This window comes from Sturnus vulgaris, chromosome 1, assembly GCF_052056855.1.
Source record: "Sturnus vulgaris isolate bStuVul1 chromosome 1, bStuVul1.hap1, whole genome shotgun sequence".
Taxonomy (NCBI): Eukaryota; Metazoa; Chordata; class Aves; order Passeriformes; family Sturnidae; genus Sturnus; species Sturnus vulgaris.
This window is the reverse complement of record NC_142243.1, coordinates 10537626-10558796: the sequence shown is the minus strand read 5'-3', so window position 1 is coordinate 10558796 and position 21171 is coordinate 10537626. Positions and strand designations below refer to the sequence as shown.

At 39.6% G+C, this 21171-nt stretch overlaps 1 protein-coding gene across 3 annotated transcripts in view; it reads right to left on the bottom strand.

Moving 5' to 3' along the window:
- Positions 1–8339: 8339 nt before the first annotated feature.
- Positions 8340–21171, bottom strand: part of WDR37 (WD repeat domain 37) — a 43678-nt gene continuing 30846 nt past the window's right edge. For all 3 annotated transcript variants that reach the window (XM_088159333.1, XM_014872262.2, XM_014872261.2), the window contains 3 exons: positions 13803–13937; positions 13012–13126; positions 8340–11493 (listed from right to left, as the gene is read on the bottom strand). In XM_088159333.1, the coding sequence (XP_088015459.1) occupies positions 11362–11493; positions 13012–13126; positions 13803–13937 (382 nt within the window). In that variant the 3' untranslated portion in view covers positions 8340–11361. The remainder of the gene's footprint in view (positions 11494–13011; positions 13127–13802; positions 13938–21171) is intronic.

Sequence of the window (21171 nt, the reverse complement as noted above, 5' to 3'; positions counted from 1 at the left end):
TCCCTTCCTCCCTGCTCTTGGATGCTAAAAGAAACCCAATCTCATTCATCTTCTCACTGTGACTCCAAAGGCCCTCAGAGAAGGATCCCAACCAGGTCTTCATGTCCCCAGATCTGGGCTGACCCACATCTGCACTGACTGCTGGAGGTCACCTCCAAGAGAGATCCCACTCCTCCCTGCACCATGGGAACCACAGATGACCACAGATAACCACAGCCCTGCTCCCACACAGGCAAAGTGCCTGCATAGGAAGCTGCTGCTCACCAGCCATCACCCAAATACACGATGAGGTTGATCCTGTGCAAAAGCTCAGGATGTAAAAAAAAATAAGGATAAAGGTATAAGGGAACAGAGGGAGGAGGCAAGTATGGGCAGCAGCAGCACCTTTGTTATCCTTGGGCTGAGCACTGGGCTGTGCTGCCTCTAACCCCAGCAGAGGGGACAACCTACCCACGGTACTCACAGAAAAATCAAAATACCAAATATTTCCTGTAAATTACCCAGGTTATTGGCAGTTTCTCCAAGTCAAAGCTTGCACATTTGATGGAACTACAGGACTGAAAATCTTGCCTTGATAGGGCTCCACCGAGCTCAGCTGGAATTGCACAATTGTTCAACTTGCAGGATCAAGGTCTCCATCTGCAATTTGACGTTGTTTATTTCCAGCAAGAGCTCTGAAACTTGCTGGCAAGACTAATGGTGTTTAGAGGTCATTTGTTCTGTTGCATCTGGAGAAGAGGAGATAACTTTAAATACTTGTAATCAGCTTATTAACAAAGTGGATCAGAAGTCAGATACCATTTCTCCTATGATTTTATACTTGTAAATTTCAGCAACATAGGTTAGAGAAAAAAAAATCAAAAGGATATTAACTAAAGATCACAATCAAATTAAGCTGTATTAAATAGGTCTACGTGTTATCAAATACCACACAAGGCTGTGTTGCAAGGTGGAATGGACGTCCAGATAAATTAATCTTTGGCCTTCAGTAGGGGAAAATAAATATAAAGGCTATTGACTGAGCAGCTTGGTTGTGGCATCACAGAAGCTGCTTAGGAAAAATCTTTGTTTGTGCATTTGGCTCTACCTTTCTGTGCCCCCTCAAGTCACTTTGAGACAAGAAGATGCTGAACACAGCAAGAAAAAAACCTTTTTCGGGAGGCAGAGAGAACAGTGGAAAGGGACATCCCAGTGGCTGTGGCTCGCTAGTGGGAGAGCAGAAACAAGTGATGTTTCACAGACAATGGCAGCTGGTTGGAGGTAAAATGCCAAAGAAGCAGATGAGACTCTTACAAACACTTGATTGCTGAAGGCTCGTTGAGGCCAACAGCATGGCATGGAGGATGGGGTGTGGAAGAACCAGAGTGCATTTGGACACTTAAGAGCCCAAAAATAGGATGCTGATATATCTGTAATACTAAACACTGTATTCCTGGAGCACTCGGGGCAATGCACAGCACTGCTGCAAACACAGGATCGTGCTGGGGAGACCTCGTGCACAGAGAGGTTACTGGAATGCATGCTTGACCTTGTGATCTTGTATTCAGTATTGTACAATACAATTGTATTGTATTGACCTTGTTTGTATTCAGCAATACAAATTGAGGCCTCTCTGGTAAAGAAGATATTCCAGTCTTTCTTAAATTTCAGCTATAAGGCAAACCTTTTAGGGGTTCAGGGAAGTAGGTCTTTTTTAAAACTCGGGTGAACTTGATTTCTCAGCCTGTGACACCAGTCAGGGTCCAGCTGAACTCGTTCCCAGAGCCTCAGCCAAGTCCTCAAATGCTCAGTGCTCCTGCTCACTGCCCTGAATCACATCACCTCCTCCAAAAGAAAAGTAACAAAACCATGATGTCACCTTTCCCACTCCTCTTTTTACTCTCGCAGACACTGGCTTATGTCAGTTTTTTCATCTTAACCCCTTGGCTCACTTTAGTGACTAAAGCCTGTTGCCTTCACACTCTCTCACCCTCTCCTGTGATTTCATGGTCGAGCTGATGTTCCCTTCCTTGGCGTCCTTGTCCCTGTCCCTTACACAGCCACCCACTGCCACCAGCCCCAGCCCTGACACTCCCACAGAGCTCCTGGGGAATGCTGGACACTGCAGCACCACAGGGCCCTGTCATCAGACTCTGCAAACACCAGCTGAGCTCAGACACAGAGCTGACTCTCTCCAGACCTTTTACTGCTACCTCAACTCCTATTTGCCCAATCTCTCCCAACACTCACCTGATACTGAAGTAGAGCAGAGTTGCTTCTCCCTAATTTCTGCCCTTCTCTTGGACGTTGTGTTTATTTCAGAGTTTAGTTCTGAACATTTTTTATTTATGTTATTTTACACCATCAGTGAATCACAACCTTTCCCTCTTCAGCCAAACTAAAATGATGATTCTGGTCACACCCCCACCCCCCTGCAAACTCCTTTCCTTTAGTCTCCCAGTTGATAAAGATGAAAATTACATTCTCCTCTGACCATATCAAACATCTCTTTAAGAGTTTTGCAAAATCAAGTGTTGTTTCTTTTATTTTTTTTTTTTGTTAAGGCTGCATAACCTCAAAATATTCTTGTTTTTACTGCAAAGGCACTTTGCAGCTGCTTCCTCCCACCTCTCTCAGTTTTTGGAGGCTCACCCTGACCAGACATTCAATATCTTCCCATGCAAACATTTCTGTCCAATGCTTCATCCTGGCAATACTCTTCGCAAATCCCCTGTTATTCATCTCCATCTTCTTCTGTCCCCATTGTACCCACACAGCCTGGCACAGTGCAAAGAGCTGGTGTGAAGAGGTGGAATGGGAAAGAGGGAACTTGCAAAGTCCTGAGAAGCCTTAAAAATGTGAAGGAGAAGCCTCCAATATCTGTGTGTGCCTGTGAGCACCCACTTGCTGTCTAACAGCTTCATCTGTGGAGCAGGAGCAGCCCTGGGGATGCTGTGCTTGCAGAGTTTTGCCCAGAGCTCCCTTACTGCTTTATTCTCCAGAAGCAGCTCTACCTGCCTGTCTCTCTTTCCAGCAGAGCAAAACTTCAGGATTTTGGACGGTCTTGCCTGCTGATACTTGTATTTTTCTTGTGACTGCTGGCTTTATGTGTATCACAGCTAATCTCCACAGGGATATGGCTCTAATGGGCTCTGGTTGTTGAACTTTCCTTCAATTCACTGTTCACAGCTGATCTGTTGATACCTGCTTCTTTTAAGACCTTGCCAGAATGTTTTCCAAAAGCAAAACACTAGTTTGACAAAATAAATCAAATCATTAAAAATACCACTGCAAACATACACCTGCATGGACATAAGGAAGATGCTGTAGTTGAGCAAGGAAAAAAACAAGAAAAAGTCAGGGTCTTAAAGGTAGCTCCATCTGTTGCTGGCACAAAAAAAGTTACAAGCAAGTTTCATTCAATGTCATTTGAGATGCAAGGTCAAGGTCAGGCTCCTGTGCCTGCACCAAAGTAAGTAAATGCTATGCACTTGTTTATTTCAAGGAAATTGTATTTTCTGGCCAGAAACCATTTGGAGACAGATGTTACCTCTGTTACCTTCTGGTTTTACACTTGTTTCTGGACATCAAAGACCCCTCTTGTAGCTCATCTGCAGATGGGCATCCAGTAGTGTCAAGTAAGCACAGGAGAGATCTAAAAAAATATCATGTTTTCACAGAAACACAGCATCAGTCTGGATGGTCAGAGCCATACACATATAGTCAGGTTTGACTTCCTCAGTTTTGCTGGTAATGGCAGAAATGTCTGGTATTTTTATATATCTATATCTAGATACATAGGTAAATATACACATTTGTAATCAGCTAATCTTTCTCTTTCCTATGGAAAGCTCATGCTATGATGTCTGCACTGGTAAGATTTTTGCAATATGAAAAATGAGCATCTGAAAGAAAGTGTTTATTCACCGAGCAGTAAGTAGTTATATCTGGAACTGATGCAATGTAGCTTCAGTTTCCCAACAGTAAACTCTAAGTAGCCTTATATAATTTGGGAGGGAAAATGATCTCTCTGCTTTCCTTATATTTCAGTAAACCATGCATCTGTGGCCAAGAACTTTTCAGCTCATTAATTCAGCAGCAATATAAAATATATACAAAATTAGAGTATCATTTTCAAAAACAGGCACCGAAAATGAAGTTTCTAGATCCATATTTAGTCTCATGAATCTGATTTTCCGAGCTGGCAACCACCCGCCAGACTGCGCAGAACGCTGATGGGAGCTCAGCACCTTTGAAGGTGGCACCACTCAACGACAGCATCCAACATTCTGACAGCCTTCTGGCAGAGACAGTTTTCACAAGCTTCATAAAACACCAGAGGCCAAAACAACATGTCCTGCAATTATCCACGCTGAAAAACAATCCTAATTAATAATGATATCATCACTACGCCCTTTAAAGTGCCGCTGAAAAGTTTTGCCTTTCCTTCACGTTTCTCCCCTTCTAACACTTAATCCTGTACTTCAAGTTTTTGTCATACCATCAACCTGATTTCAGTGGTGTTTGTTGTGTGGTGTGTCAGATTTTACTCCTTCTTATCATTAGGATTACTCACCTTTCTATATGCTCAGACATCACAACCTCAGAGGACATACACTGTTCCACAAAATACTGAGGTTCGGTTTTGTGTTTGTACGAGGCTGATCTCAGTGACATAGCAAAGATTTAGATAAGGTTTAAAAAAAACTAACAAAATTGAGATTTCTGCCTTTATCCAAATTAAGCACGTTAAGGAGGAAGATTCATTACAAGTATTAAATGCTAAACCCACATAAATGTATGACATTAAGTGGATGAAGTCAGCCAGTTATTTGTTCTCCTTTCTGTCAAAATGCCACCTTTGTATAAGACTGATCTTATGTATTTAAGATTTATACTTTGACCAAAATCATTGGAGCCAATTGGAGTCAGAATTTTGATCACTGAAGACAAAATCTATACATATTTTTACTGGGATTTGTGAACAAGACTGTCAAATTTTGACAGATCAACAAGGAATTTGAAGGAAAGGCCAGTTCTGCCTTTCCCAGAACTAAAGCACTACTGAAAATACAGTAGTCTCTCCCTGATGCAATCTATATGTTTGGATGCTTCTATTTTGGTTTAGTGAGAGATTCCTTAATCAATTCAGACTGTTCAGGCCTAAAATACTGAACCTTCCAGTGCTTGAATGGGGCCTCTAAGAAAGTTGGAGACAAAATTTTTAGAAGAGTATGTTGTGATAGGGCAAGGGGTCAACTTAATTAAAAGAGGGTCAACTTAGACTAGATATAAGGAAGAAGCTTTTTATAAAACTTCACCTGTGCTGATGTTTTACCACCGGCACAGGATGCCCAGGGAAGTGTTGGGTGCCCCATCTCTGGAAAGATTCAAGGTCAGGTTGGACAGGGCTGTGAGCAAGCTGGTCTAGTTAGAGATGTCCCTGCTCATTGCTAGGTGGTTGGACCAGGTGGCCTTTAAAGGTCCCTTCCAACCAAAACCACTCTGATTCTTTCTGGACTGGCAAAATATTCTCAAATGGATTGTACAAAACATCATCTCCTTTCAAATCAACTGTTCACTCAGGAAATTTCCAGTCCAGGAGTGACCCCTAATTAATCACATCTCCTGCTGGCATACCTGGAGTTTGTATGTAACATCTGCACTCTCTGCTAAGATTATAAATCCTTGTAATTTGTAATCCTAGGAATGCATCAGCTGTTGAGTGATGTCTGCACCATTGCAACACTTGAAATGGAAAATTCAATATATATAAATTTGTCTCTATATATGCAATAAGCTTTTCCCCCAAAATCAAGGACCAAGAAAACCAAGAAGAAAGAAACCAAGAAGACTGATGTAAAAAATGCAAAAGAATCTTAACTTCCAGTTGTTTCCATTCTAGGCTCTAGCCATAAGCACATTCCAATATCTATGCTTCCCACTGAGCTCAGTCCTGCTGTTTTCCCCTTTGCAGGCTGGTCCTGCCCTGCTACCATCTCTGCTTTCCTTTCTCCTCACTACGTCAGGGGCATTCACTAGACACTGACTTCCCAGCAGTTTATCCCCAACTGACCATCTTTTGGACATGCACTCCTCTGAACCACTTTGCATTTTCTTTCTGCTTGCCTCCTTCAACTGTCCCAATTTTATTCCAGTTTCTCATTCCCCTTCATTATTCTTCCTCTGTGTTCCTCATCTGCAGTCCAAACGCTTTCACCACAGATGTGCCTCTGTTTCTTAAATGATCTTAATTCCTTCTCAAATGCTGGGTCACCACTCTTGCATACAACACATAAGCTCCAAACTAAGGGAAAAGCATTTCTCCATAACCTTTCTGCAACTCTTGAAATCACTGTATGCTCCTTTCCAAAGCCTTAAGTCACCTACAACCTCACAGTCATCAGTTAAGGTGCACAGACTTGATCCAGCCTTCACTAAGCCCAGACCATTAATGCATACAGCCTTCAGGCAACTTCCATTATTAAAAATCTTCACCTGAACAATTAAAAAGAATCATTTACATGAAAAAGTGCACATTGAGATCAGTCAGTTCTCTCCTCCCAGCACAGGACTGCTGGATGGTCTTGATCCATTGGTACAGGGCTTTGAAATAAAGACATAACTAGATTTGTTCTGCCCTAGGGGGAAGAGAAAGATCACAAACACAAGTGGAAAAGGAAAATTAATGTTAAACAAATGCTAAGTATGACAAGTTTTGGTGGAAGGAGGCAGAACTGTACAGTTTCCAACAAATGGAAATGAAGCTTCAAGTAGAGTCAAGCAACACATTTAACATGTAGTGGTGTCATTCCACTGAACAGCAGTCACCAGCCAGGCTGAAGCTTCCATTTTCAAAACAATTCAAGGCAGAGGCAGAAGGGTATTTTTTCCTACATTAACTGTCTTCTATTTTACATGCCACCACTGACACTGCAACATTTCTATTTTCCTAGAGTAAGTCTGAATGCTTGAATTCTAACTTCTACATGGCATGCTGAACCATTCCAAAAACTCCCCAAACCTGTACGAGGTATCCAAGCTGCCAATTCAGGAACTTGGGTTCCATGCTGAAAACACTCCCCAGCCTCAACCCTACACCTCTGAGAAACAGCCCCTCATGATAGTACTGAACATTCTCACTTGGAGAGCACAGCTACAAAATCCCACACTGCTCCAGTATAACACCTCTCCCAGTTAATGGTATGTTTTGACCAGGATTTACAGTCTGAATTAAACAGGATTTCCTCTGTAAGCTCCTGCAAATTACTTATGTTCAGAAAACTCTGACCTGTGGGAATTAGAAAAGGTAACAACACTCCTTAAAAATAAAATATCACAAGGCTGGGTAATTTTTCAGTGATATACTCAGGTCTCAACAGAGCATTAAATAAAATTTCTATGCCGGTCTAAAGAGCAAACCATGGTGCATGACAGAGTGGCTCTTCTGCAGCTCACCTTCAGGTTTAAACACAGACATACTCCTGAAAATACTAGTTGTACATGATATTTACTCATGGGTTTGAAACAATTCTAGTATTATTAAGTCAGTTGGCAGTAAGGTCTGATTTGGAAGCCCTCAGCTAAAATCAACTGAAGCCCAGGGTTTGGCATTCTACCTCAACCCAGCCCTTATATCAGTTGTGCTACTTTGGAACTCCGGTCTCTTATCTTTGGTCATATCACCAGCAACTCTGATTAATTCCAAATGTGTCAGTGAGGGATCCTAAAGCACATGGAAGGAGAATAAGGTGCACATAAAGCAACATCCCACACTCAGGTACCAGCCAGGGCTCTGCCTTGGCTTCTGAAACCCAAAGCTTTCAACAACAAGTGCTTTGGTTTTATTCCAACACTACTCAGCTTTGGTTTGAACATGGGTGCAACAAGCAACCAACCTTTAACCTACAGAAAAACTGAGGGCAGGGTTTCCTCATCAGAGTAATTTTGCAATACTTTCGTTGTACTCTAAATGTAAAAAACTTGTTTAGATTTCATTTTAAAATATCAATTTGTAAAGTGGGGTGAAAAGTCACACATGGAAACTTTTGCATAATCAGCATAATAAGATGCAATTACAATTTTTTTTTCCATACAGAATAGGAGTAGACAGTACAAATGCAGTCCTGAACACCCTTTCAGTCCAGATACTTTACTGGCAGTGTGACCATTAAGTGCTACAGAAGATCTACTGTAATAAACAGACTTGACCTTCTCTTCCAAACTCGGCTCATCAATGCCTTAGAAACAAAGTTTTTGAGTAGAAAGGAGTGGAAAGTGAATAGGAAGATCCTTTGACTACAAAAACCTGAAATATTGACATCAACAGCAACCTTAATGCAACACAGAAGAACAGCAAATTGCAAAAAAAAATTGTTGAATGTTTTAATGCATTTTGAATTGTAATGAAGAAAAACATTTTACATCTAAAAACAAATTAGCAGAATAATAAAAAGTGGTTCCACATAACTTATAAATTCTTTTCCCCAAAAGGTAGTTTTCACAGATTTAGGCAGCAAATAAGATGTTTCATTCTAGAACTTTCTGATTGTAAAGTATACACAAACTTTGTGAAAATTGATGTGCATTGCTTAAGAGAAAGACACAGAAGCTTGGTTTTGCCTGGTGATGAGTTTTCTGTGAAATTCTGCACAATACTGAAAGTGTAACTGCAACTCTCCTCCATTTAATGAAATGCTGGACATTGTTCAGTGCTGAAAAATACACTTTTTAGAACATTTAGAGCCGTGAAATGTTTTCCACATATTTAATCAATGTAGTATTATTCACTACCCCTACTCATATGTTTTGCTTCAAGGGGGATGGTAGTTTGGCTTACCCTTCAGTACAGTATAGAAAACTAAACTAAGTGATAGTTCAGTGTTTAGCTGATGTAAGTATTAGCCTGCTCATAAGAACGTGGCTCTAGCACCTTGTTTGGTTGATTCTTTTCAAAATGAAACCATCCATTCCTGGTGCCAGAGGATGGTCCCTCTGTTGATATAAAAAGTTTGCAGCAATGATGATTAAACTGCATAGAGTCCAGTGGTTCTGTATTACATATGTATGAGAGAAGCTTAGACACTTTAGTTTAGCAGGACCAAAACCAGTGACCCTCTCCTTTGCCTCAGGTAATAAAGGAGAGCCATTGCTCCAGATCCTACATGCAGGCCATGCTGGAGAAACTGCTTGTACTGGCCAGACATTTTTCTCTTTTTTTATAAACAGCATAAACCTTTGTAAAGTTCTCTCTGTTACCAACTAAAACAAAGTGAGTCTTATTTTCTTAAGGAATAAAACCAGTAACCCAACATCAAATGGCTTTAACGCAGAGTAAAAAACCCAGGAGGAAAAAAAACGTTGGAAAAAAAATAAACATTGTCACCATCATTTAACTCTTACCACCAGAACACTTAAAACTCTGCAGCTGTTTTCTGCAACCTCACCAGTTTTAGTATTTAAGATTACTTCAGCACAGTTGTCCATCCTGTATCTCAAGAAAAAATCCCAAACTCCACAACAGAAAAAAACAAGGGATCAAATTACTCTGATGACGTGTACTAGAAAGACACTACATATATTCTCCATTAAATATTTTGATTCTCCTTAACTTTACAGTCCAAAACTATGTTCAGGCCCCCTGTTTTCCTTCCATTCCTCACTGATGCATTCATGATCCCATCCCACTGTACTCCCATGCCACACAAATGTTAGTTAACAGGAGAACCAACTAGCACGTCTTAATGTTATGATAAACAGTGATGTAGAGGACATGAGCACAGCTGTAGTTGCACAGAATCCTGATGATGAGATAAAAAGTTCCTAATACTTCTGCCAACCCACCATGATTCCCACTGTCAGAGTGCACCCTTCCTCACCCCCACACTTCATCTTATACTGTGATATGTTTGACAGTCAGGGGCAGCATCTCCCTTTAGCCAAAAAACAAGTGTCTGTCTGAAGCAACCTTTCCATTCTTTCCAAGACACCAGCTGCCACCTACATTTACTGATAGCAGCAGCTGCAGAGTAACACCCCACTGCAAGAGCAAAAACAGCAAAACACAGTGAGGAGCAAAACCAGAGCAAGATCATTTGGGAGAAAGAAGGGAGAGCTATGTTAATTACCCCCTTTTGGAACAGGACAGGACCTGCAGCGCCCCTGTCATGGCTGAGAACAGAACGGTGACAGATGATGTTGGCTTGGTGTATTGCTCCATTAGCTTTATGTGTTAACTACCTTAAGGATCACATGTAGTATGATTGTCTTTCCTCTCCTGTCAGAGATGGTACTTTAGCCAGAGACCAAAAGTGCTTTTTTCTAGGCTACAGAGAGATTCGATGCATCTTGACCAACATTCATTTCTGAGGTAGTACTCATTTACTTTGTATTGCTGGCTCAAAACAAAAGTATGGGAAGTGAACACAATTAAAACTATGCTCACTGTAGGTACATAAACAAATTCATCAACCCTCAAATAAACTATTTCCTTTCTGGGCAGATCACCAAAAGGAATTAATCCTTCTTACAAAGGTTAGCTCACATTCACTGGTAAAGTCAAACTTTCATAAATGGTTTATAACAATAGCTATAAACTAAAGTGCTTCAGAATTTGCTTGACTAGATTTCAGTGATTAGAATCATAATATTCTGGATTTTTGCTAATATGAAATGTGATGAGGTTTCAGAATCACTTTATATAAGAAGGGCAGAATGGATCTTTTTCTTTTTTCAAAATAATAAGTACAAAAAAGATTACAAATAAACCTAGCAGTCTATACTCACTACAAGTTGCTTGCATTTTCCTTCTCAAATCTACTATTTCTCTAGTAACCAGAGTAAAAATGGAGTCGAAGTCGCACTATACGGCAGCACTAAAAAAAGTATTCAAATCAGATGCAAACAGGAAAATGTTTACAATCATATAACTAGTGAAATTCACACTTCATCTCAAAGTTTTAGCCCTGCAGATTCCTTTTAACACAAGGCAGATATGTAGAGTCATGGAAAACTGTAACAGACTGTATACACTCTCTACAGTAATTACATAAGTTTCACATTTATGTCACAAATGTAATGCCCTACTGTGTAACTATTAAATGCTAAATAACTTATGAACATTTATGTGCTCTACACAACAGTGAACATATTGACCAGTGGATGCCAAAATATAAAAGTTCATACACGAGACTAATTTTTAAAAAATCACATTTCTCTGTACAACCCATGCAAACTGTGCACAATGTGGTAACAAGAACAACATTTGCTCAAGTCTCCCCTCACGGAAGAGCTTTTACAGCGACAGCAGACCAGTGCTCAGAAAAGTCTGCCCAGGTGTAGAAGTCCCCACGGCGACACAAACGCAGAAGCTCCCTCAGCATTTCACTTCTCTTGCAGCAAAGCAGGGATGTTGATGTTCCAGCCGATGGCCTGGCGGTCAAAGCCACAGGTGAAGAGGTTGCAGGTGGGGTGGTCCTCGCACCAGGCGCAGCAGCAAACCATCCTCCTGTGCCCCTGCACGGCGTGGAGACAGCACCGTTACTGACACAGTACAGCATTTGGGAGCTGCTGGGGCAACAGCTCACTGCAACTCAAAGTGCAACCCTGCCAGTCCTCAGCCTATTCTTTGCAAACGGCCCTTGAGAATCCTCAGGGTCATTGTCACCTGCATCTGCACGGTAAAAGTCTTATAATGATGGGACTCCTTAGCACCAGCACTGCATCCCTAAGGACAGATGCATACAAAAAGGTGCATCAAGACTTTCGAGTTTTCCAAGGTCTGTTTGCTATCTAGTTACATTTTCTTTACAAAAGCAAATCAAACTTTGATTTTAGCATATTTATTTATAAAAGTAGTCTTAAAATAAGGAACTACTTGCTGGCAATTACTTTGTAATAATCTTGCAAGATTAAGTGTCCATATTGTTCAGAATTCAGGAGGGATAATACTGCAGCAGGAAGGGTGTCATTCTGATGAAAATAGTTCAGTAGTAACCAAAATGTCCAAAACAGGGTTCTGACCAACATTCAGGTTAAAAAAATAAAATAATAATTTCTGTAGTGTCATCCCGAATGGAACTATTAAGGAAAAAAAAAAAAAGACATACACACACACACAAAAAACCCTCAGGACTACAATAAATTAAAAAACCCACCTAAATTACAAAAAAATCTAAAAGAGATTAAGTAAGTCTTAGAACTCTGGAAATTCTGTCAAGAACTGCTGAATCAACCCCAAAAAAGGCCTATTTATGTGACATAATCCAATTAATTTCACTTAGTCTGATTTGCTCCATTACTGATGCTTGCCATGCCAAATAGTGCCATAAGTGCACAAAACTTGATGGCTGCAGCAAGGATGTTTTATTACATGGTGGTATGTATCAAGAATTTATGTGAATAAGCACAGATGAAAAAAATTAAAATTATCACCAAATCATACAAGGTGAGCTCACAGAACCCTCACTTTTTCCCTCTGTGTTTCTATGTCATAGAATCACAGAATGGTTTGGGTTGGAAGGGACCTTAAAGATCATCTGGTTCCAACCCTTCCTGCCAAGGGCAGGGGCACTTTCCACTACGCCAGGTTACTTAGAGCCCCATCCAGCTTGGAATATATAAACCAATTAGACATTGTGTAATTAAAAAAAAAAAAAAAAAAAGAAAAAAAATCACCATGAGAAAAATCACTATTAAACCTCATAGTGAGCCATTTTTCTGACACAATTCACATCAAGACATTAAAACACATCTAAAATGCTCTTACACACTTTTTCCATTTCACAGAGAATGCAGATATGCATTTCACCTTAGTAAAGGGGAAAAATCATGATGAAAATCCCTTGAAACACCATTTCCAACTCCAACAAAAAAGTTTAAAATATTTCCTATTATTGGCACGTTGGTTATTTTTAATAACTAACAGCGTATTTATTCAGACCAGTGCAGTTGAGCACTTAAGGCAGAGAGACCAAATGGCACTCTGAAGCCTGCGGGAGGAAGGAGAGCAGGGCTGGAGGCGCAGCTCTGTACCTGTCTGTTGCTGCGCGGGAGCCGGGCCAGCCGCACCCCTGACATGTCGAACAATCGAACCTGCCGGTTGTCGTGGGGAAGGGCGATGATCCTCTGGCCAACGCACACGTTAATCCTGCAGGGAAAGGGACAAAAGGAGCCCGGGTAGGAAACAACGAGCCTGGCAAATAGAAACTGGCAGCACAAATTTAAGCTCGTGGGAAGGGGATGCAGCTGAATTTTTCCTGGCTAGAATTTACAAATGGAAAGACAAAAAAAATGTTGAACCATTAAGGTATTTTCTATTGTACTAGATCCTCAAATAGCCTTAACATCTGCATTTATTTATAGAAAATTTCTTAAAAGCAATGTACTTACTAAAAATTAATGTTCATCACACCTGCATTTTTATAAAACCATTTCAGACCTTTTTCCAATTCCTATAAATCTCAAGTTTAATTTCAGGGACAAAAAATAAATGTATATTCCATGAATTAATAGAATAGACTATTTCAGTTGAAAGATACCTTTAACAATCATCCAGTCCAACTACCTGACCAATTCAGGCCTGACCAAAGCTAAAAGCACGTTATTAAGGGTATTGTCCAAACACCTCTTAAATACTGGAAGGCTTGGTATATCAACCACCTCTCTAGGAAGCCTGTTCCAGGATTTGACCATCATCTCAGGAAAGAAATGTCCAGTCTAAACCCCTGTGGCACAGCTTTAAACCATTCCCACGTGTGAAAGAAATTAAGAATTAATTAAGAAAGCATGAATTAAGCAAAGCAGTAACTCAGAGATCTCCTTACCTGTTGATTGCAGAATCTGTGCGGATTGTTGCAATAGGAGACCTCATGTTTTTCAAATCCCAGACTTTTACTGTACGGTCATCACTACCAGACACAACATTGTCTCCCACAGTGAAAACTGCAGATGTCACAGTGCTAAACAATCAGGAGTAAAGACAAAGATGTCAAACTCTAAACTTCTTTATTAAACTAGCATTTTCTGTTCCTGCACTTCCTTTAGCATATGTAGTTTGCCTTTTTTTTTTCCAGCAGAGTAATCTGAAATTTTTAAATTCCAAGCAGTTATTTTTGAATTAAAAAATATTCTTACAAGAAGCTATGACACAAAGTGAACAGGGCCTGACTGACCCAAGTGCTAAGAGAAGCAGCCCAACAGTAGAGACTCACTCTGGAGACATCTTTCACATTCCACTGATTCTGACACGAGCTAAACAGGCCCAGTCTTGAAACCTGAATTCACTTTTGAAGCTCTGCACTAATGTCCACCAGGTTTATCACACAACCCCAATTGAATCAGTAGCATAGAGTACAAATCTTCTTCAGTGATTTGAGATTAGTAACCAAGCTCTTCTTTCCACCCAAAAATTTCGGTAGAACTATCCCAGACATTTTCATTCACTGTACAGATACTGAGGAGGTCCCAAACACCTGAGATGTAGCTAAAGCTATTCTGTACACACACGAACATGCTGCAATCCATACACAGAGTCTCCAGCAAAGCTCCACTACCAATAGCTACAGCAATCCAACAATCTCTAATTGTGATTTCTAGCCCTGTTTTACAAGCAGGAAAAGTCTGAGTCAGATAAAAAATGGCAAGTAGTAGTAAGATGCACAAGCAAACAGTTCTTCAAATTTTACCTACTATGCCTAGAAATGCACAAGGGCAGTCAGAGAAAGACTCATGAGAATATTTCTAGCAATTGAAAGTGCAACATATTATTTCCAGAAGCTTTTTTATAAAGGATTTTATTTTAGAATTTTATTATCTTTGTATTTTACAGCTGCCGATAACAGCATATGATTGATCTACTGGGCTCAAACAGACAATTTTCATGATGATTCTATGATTATTTTAAAATATTTTACCTTTATTTCATATTAACCAATTAAAAGCTTTTGTACTACAATTTTCATTGTAATTTTGTGAATTCCTAACTCAAAGCCAGATATTTTCTGCCCACATAATGTACTAACAAAGCATTTTTGTCTCTCCTTATAATCATTAGGGAAGGCTTCTCAATTCTGTTTCTACAGATTTGATTTAATGACCTATCTTGTAACTTGGGTCATGCACATCAATTTCTTAGAATTTAGTAATTTTAATTTAAGTTGTCAGTTGTTACTGTCACTTTAGTTGTTCTGCAGAAATTTGAATTCATGTCCTATCCAAGCTGCTGATTAAGATTAGCACAAGCCAGGTCACAATGGACCAGTTTATGCAAGCCTCTTAATTTAAATTGACACCAAATTAAGTTTTAATTAGGATGAAGGCCCACTTTATTCATGATACCAAGTTTCCTAACACATTATTAGAGTGCAGCTAAGCCACCAGGGAGATGATTACAGAAAGAATCAAGAGGTCTTCGACTAATCTTCTGGACTTTATGAACAAAAAGTCAAAAAGTTAAAACACACCTGAAGGCCACAACTGCTGAGTCTCAGGCACCTTATTTGGGAAGAAAACTCACTCATGCAGTCAAGCTGCTGCACAATACAGCTGGCATGTTCTTACCCCCAAACCTGTCCCTACCAGCCCAAACTCCTTTAAATTTACAAATGCCTGCACTTCTCACTAGTTCTTTACACAAAGAAGCTCAGAAAAATATTTAAGGCTTTCACTTATCTCTATAATGCTGCAACACTTTTGAAGCAATGCTTAAAAGTTTAAAATTCTCTATTCAATCTCCGTATTTTCCACACACATTGGGAGACTCCCTAGCACACAACAGCATAAGGAATTCAAGTCATATAAAATCTCCAGGTGAGTGAATATCCTGCACTTTAGTATTCTGCTGCCAACAAACAAATCTGATATTTTTTCCCATCACATTTTATTCCAATTACAGCTGGAATATGTTGTGAAACTGTCTTAAAATAACCCTCCACTTTTGGGTGCTTTTCCTCAAAACTTTAAAGAGTTTTCTAGCTTCTTTGATCTCATATTGGTTTTGCTTTATCATTTATCACTTTCAAACATGGTTAAGTTTCTTTGACCACATAAGGTTCTCTAATCCTTAGATTTATCATTTTTAAATGAAAACATTCAGAAGTATTGCCAGGAAAACAGAATGCCAACCCCAGGTTAGCTCAATCCTTCTTGCTCCTCCAAAGACACTCAAAAGATAACAAAATCCTTTCCAGCTTAACTTACTCTTTTCAGCTTAAATGTTCAGATACTGGGTACACCAAGCAAAAGTTTGTAAAATAAAAATGCATTGAAATTCTGCTGTAGCTCTCTGGAAATAGGGCAAGTGAGGGAAAGGTAAAGGGAAAGCTGCTGGTCTGCTTTTAGTGACAACTTTAAAGGTGCTTAGTGGTCTTAGCCCTCCACTGACCCTCAGCTTGGCCCTGCAAGACTGCATGCTGGGATGAGCATTTGCAAGCACATGGGACTATGAAAACAATCTTCTACATAAGGAGCTTTGAATTTAATAGCTAAATATAAAAGCACTTCTTACTGAACTCAGTGTTTATGATCAAGAATTTTGGTCCCAGTTCCAAAGCAAACATTATATAGATGTCTGTATAATATTCCCTGTGCTTTTACAAAAATGAAGCATGACTCTTCTAAGAGAAACAATTCAATTCTCAAAGATATCTCATTTTCAAAATAGGATTGCAAGGCTTGAAGTTTTAAGTAACTAAACAACTAAACAACAGGTCTAAAAAGGCCAGAATGGTATCATTCTCACAGACCTGACAATTCTGGGGAAGGTTATTAGCACTTCATTTATCTGAGTAAAGACAAAGTGGTTTGTTTTCTCTTTTATTTTAAAGTGGAACATAATGAGTTGATATTAAAAAAAAAATACATGCATCTAAATTCAAAGACATGCTCAATGCTACTGACTTAAAACAGGAGCAAGTGCTGTGCTCATAGATCTTACGCAGTACAAATTCCATTCTGTCTCCTCTGATACTCCAACTGGGGCATCTCTGAAAATGACAGAATCACCTCAGCAATTTTTTTTCTTGGCTTTGTGTTTATTTGGTTTTTTGATTAAAATAAAATCGTAACAAGAAGAAAAGCCACTTCTTACTTATAAACTAAACAAGAATTTCAGCCCAGCTAAGGGAGAATGGTGAGAAGAAAGAAAGGGATGCAAAGTCTGTGGGAAGAAAGAAGCTAATAGAAGCAGCCAATAAACAAATAATCTTTTAAAAGTATTGCCTCCATAACCCCACCCATATCACAAAAATTAAAAGCTTTTTTCCTCTATTTTCATGTGGCTAGATTTAATTTTTGTTTGTATTAGTCTTCAGTTTGTTCTAACCCCGATAAAACTCTGGTTAACATCCCCTTGGCTAAATTAATAAAAAGTGTCAACAAAAGATCATCAGCCCCCATGTTAATTAAATGCTAGAAGACATTAGATTTTTAATAACTCAAAAAGATGACAGGTATTGTAGGACATTAAAGAAAAAAAAAAAAACAAACAAGCAAAGAGGAAGCCGTCTTACGACACTTCAAACTGTGGGTCCCACAGGGAGTTTGGTGCGCTACAACTATTCTCCAAAAAAGCTTCAGCCTCCGCCAAACCCCAGCAAAACTCATTTATCTTGTCATGGGGAGCAGCCGAGCGTGTACTTCCAGCTGACAGCATGGCACTTCCTCACCACACACCAGTGCCTGGCCTCGAACATCCTGCTCCCTGCGTGGGTCTCAATCACCAGAAATGCTGTGGCGCTCGCACTCCTCATTAGGCCGAACAGCTGTCTCCCCAGTCACACTGAGACACAAAACTGCTTTGCATAACAATCTGCTGAAATTTCACACATAGGGGAAGGGGGGGCAAGGAAAAACGTTGAAAATGTTGGACCATGAAATGCTGATGCAGAACTCTCACTGGCAATGCACCAAAAAAGAAGTTAACACTGCTTTTTCCATTTTGATTTGTAACCTAAACTGGGATTTACCATCAAACTGGGAGACAACACATTTTCATGGCCTTGAACAGGCATCTACATGTATAAATCTGTGTGTGGGATAAAAATGAACTAAACCAGAGCTTTCAGATACAATTATTCAAGGTAATTTGAATACATACAACTACCTACAGTCATATGCAAACTGCAAAATTTGAGGGCTCAAATATGCATCTCATTTTAAGTGGTAAAATTGAGAAACAAAACCTAAAGGAAGCTCAATTTGGTATCACATTTTCGACACAAGTTTCCTTTGTTTTAGGGGAACAAAGCATATCCCCACATCAAGCAGTCTGCAGCCTGAGGGCAAGCCAGGAACTGTGTTTAAAACCTCCAGATGTGGACAACTCCACTGCCCACCTCAAAATGAGATGGCATTGGCCACAAGAGGCCCAGGTGAGGAGTGCACCAGGATCTCCACATTTGAGTGCATTCAGGTTTCAAAATTGCTAAAAGCACTCGATTGCAGGAAGAGCTACACACATAATTCCACATAATTCCCCAAGTCTGTCAGTGGATTTATGTCCAAATAGCAGCAGTTTTTTTTCTCCAACTTAAGAAATGGTAAGACAAACCATTAAAGAATTACAGAATCACAGATTAATTCAGGTTGCAAAAGACCTCTGAGGTCATCAAGTCCAGCCTATGACCAGACACTACCATGTCAACCATAGCATGGCACTGAGTGCCACATTCAGTCTCTTAAACACCTCCAGGGACCATGACTCCACTACCTCTCTGGACAGCCCATTCCAATGTCTAATCACCCTTTCTGTGAAGAAATTCCTCCCAATGTCCAACCTAAACCTCCCCTAGTAGCTTGAGACCATTTCGTCTTGTTCTGTCACCGACTGCCTGGGAGAAGAGACTGACCTGGCTACAATCTCCTTTCAGAGACCTGTAGAGAGTGGCACTTTGATAACTCCATGCCAGTATCAGGTTGGGGAATGTTAGAAGAGAAAACTGGGAATTCAAGCTGTGCAAGAGAGCAAGGAGTGGTAACTTGGATGGGCTGAAGGCACGTAAAACATGGTGGCCCTAGTCTGTCCTGAAAGAGATCATTGAAGAAGCACTCAGCATGAGAAGTGAGGTATATTCAAAGCTGGATCTCTGAGCTATCAGTCATTAAGATTGCTAACAAGACTAAGAAAACATTGAATTCTTATTATGCTCTGTTATGTCTATAAATAATAAAGTAAACGTAAACCAAAAGGTTTTGTACAAATATTCAGAAGCACTGGAAGCATTTCAACAAAGCTAACCCTAGAGCTTTGAGCCCAGGCCATAATCTTCATTTAAAGAATATTCAATATGTAAACGTAGGATCAGAATAGTGTGTGAAATCCAAGTTTGGAGTCTTTTTTCAATTAAATGAAGAGAAAAAAAAGTGCCTCAGCAGAAAAAATAAGGTAGGAATATTAACAGCAATATCAAAAACATTTAGTTAATCAGTGAGACTTGGGGAGAAAACTGAATGTTTCATCACAAAAATTTTGCATTTCTTACAGAAGCTAGATTGAGATATCCACACATGGGGAATGCCTAAGGCATTCTTTGATGAGAAACAACAGAAAAATGGTAGACAAAGCAACACTAAAATCATTAATAACTGAAGCAAGAACAGGACTATCTTGAAAAACACAGATGTGTTAGACTGATCAACCAGCACTGATAGCATCCAACTTGTTAAATTTTGTCTGGCACAAAAGGTTTTGACTAAAAGCACAAGCACAGATTTAGTCAAAGGTGCAAAGCCTGCATTTTTAGGACAACATCTACACATGCTTTAACTTCACCAAGGAAGTGTGGTTAAATAAGAATACATAGCAGTGACCTTGTAATATTGGGCATATCTAGAATAAGACTGTTCCCCAACAGGAATGTCTAATGACATCACTGCCTGGAGAAAAAGCACTTCTCCCCCTTCTATGACTTGCTCTTTCAAGAACAACATATTAAAGAGAGACACAAATAAGGTATGAGAATTAAATCTAGCAGACCCAAGAATCTGAGAAAGCCAGCTGACCTTGGCAAACCCAAGTGTCCACAAAAACTAAAGCAATTACTAGTCTCTTGAAATACAATGCCATTTTGACTTTAACTCTCAATTTGCTAAATGTCAGAATTCAGCCCAGCATCCTAATCAGCAGCTGCTTAGTAATTTTTATATATTTTAATGCAGATTCTTCAGCAAACATAGGAGTTGGAAAACCTAAAGTTGAAACAAGACATATTTGCAGTTCTCTAAGTTCTCAAGATGAAGCACAACTCACCCTTCAGCTGCACAGAGACATACAGGCAGCAAATGAACAGGAACTTTCCCTTCTGGTCTCTTAGAGCCACACAAGCAGAGAAAAAGGAGATGGAATATGCTTCAGTTGAAAAGAGCTATAAGCTCATTGTAAGAAATAACATAAGATCCACAATCAGCAATTTTTTTCCTGAGTTTGCCCAGAAAGTAGTGCACAGATACAGATTTCACAGCTAACACACACTCATGCTTGATGCACTGGCCCAATCCAACCACAAAGCTCAGTAAGTTTGGAAATAGTAAACAAACTTTGTAATTTTTTTGAGCTAGGACAAAAGTACCCACTCCAATTTATGGGGGGTTTTAAAGCCAAAAATGCATTTAATTGCCATGGCAAGATGGTGCATAACTATATACTGAACGACCAAAAAGCATTAACAAAGGATATTCACTTAAGAATAGCAACCCAAAGCTGCTGCTGAAGACATCACTTTATTCTTTGAAGGATCGTATTTGCAAGTACAGATTTGGAAGCCCTGCATATTTTTTTTCAAGCATTCCAAGAGCAATGTCCCCCCAGCCAGTGTGTACCTCTGACAGCCACTAAAGAAAACAAAACCCTTTATTTACCAAGTAATTTTTCAGCTGCATATAGGTATCAATATACTTCAAATGTATTGCAAAAGCTGTAGTTTAAACACTGTATATAAATCCACTAGCTAATAAACATTCTGCTGCCCCTATGGGATTAATTTATTTTCTATGTTACTAAACTGTCAGAACAAATGTATAAAATCTGTAAAGTACTGGCTAGACTTGTATAGACCACGATTTTTTTTTAAGCTACAATTGGTAAACATTTCCAGCATTAACATTTCAGAAGGCTCCACACATCAAGACACAACCCAGAACACGCAGAGTGCTTAAAAGGACAGAAAAACTCATCAAGTAGATATTTGAGAGCATGTC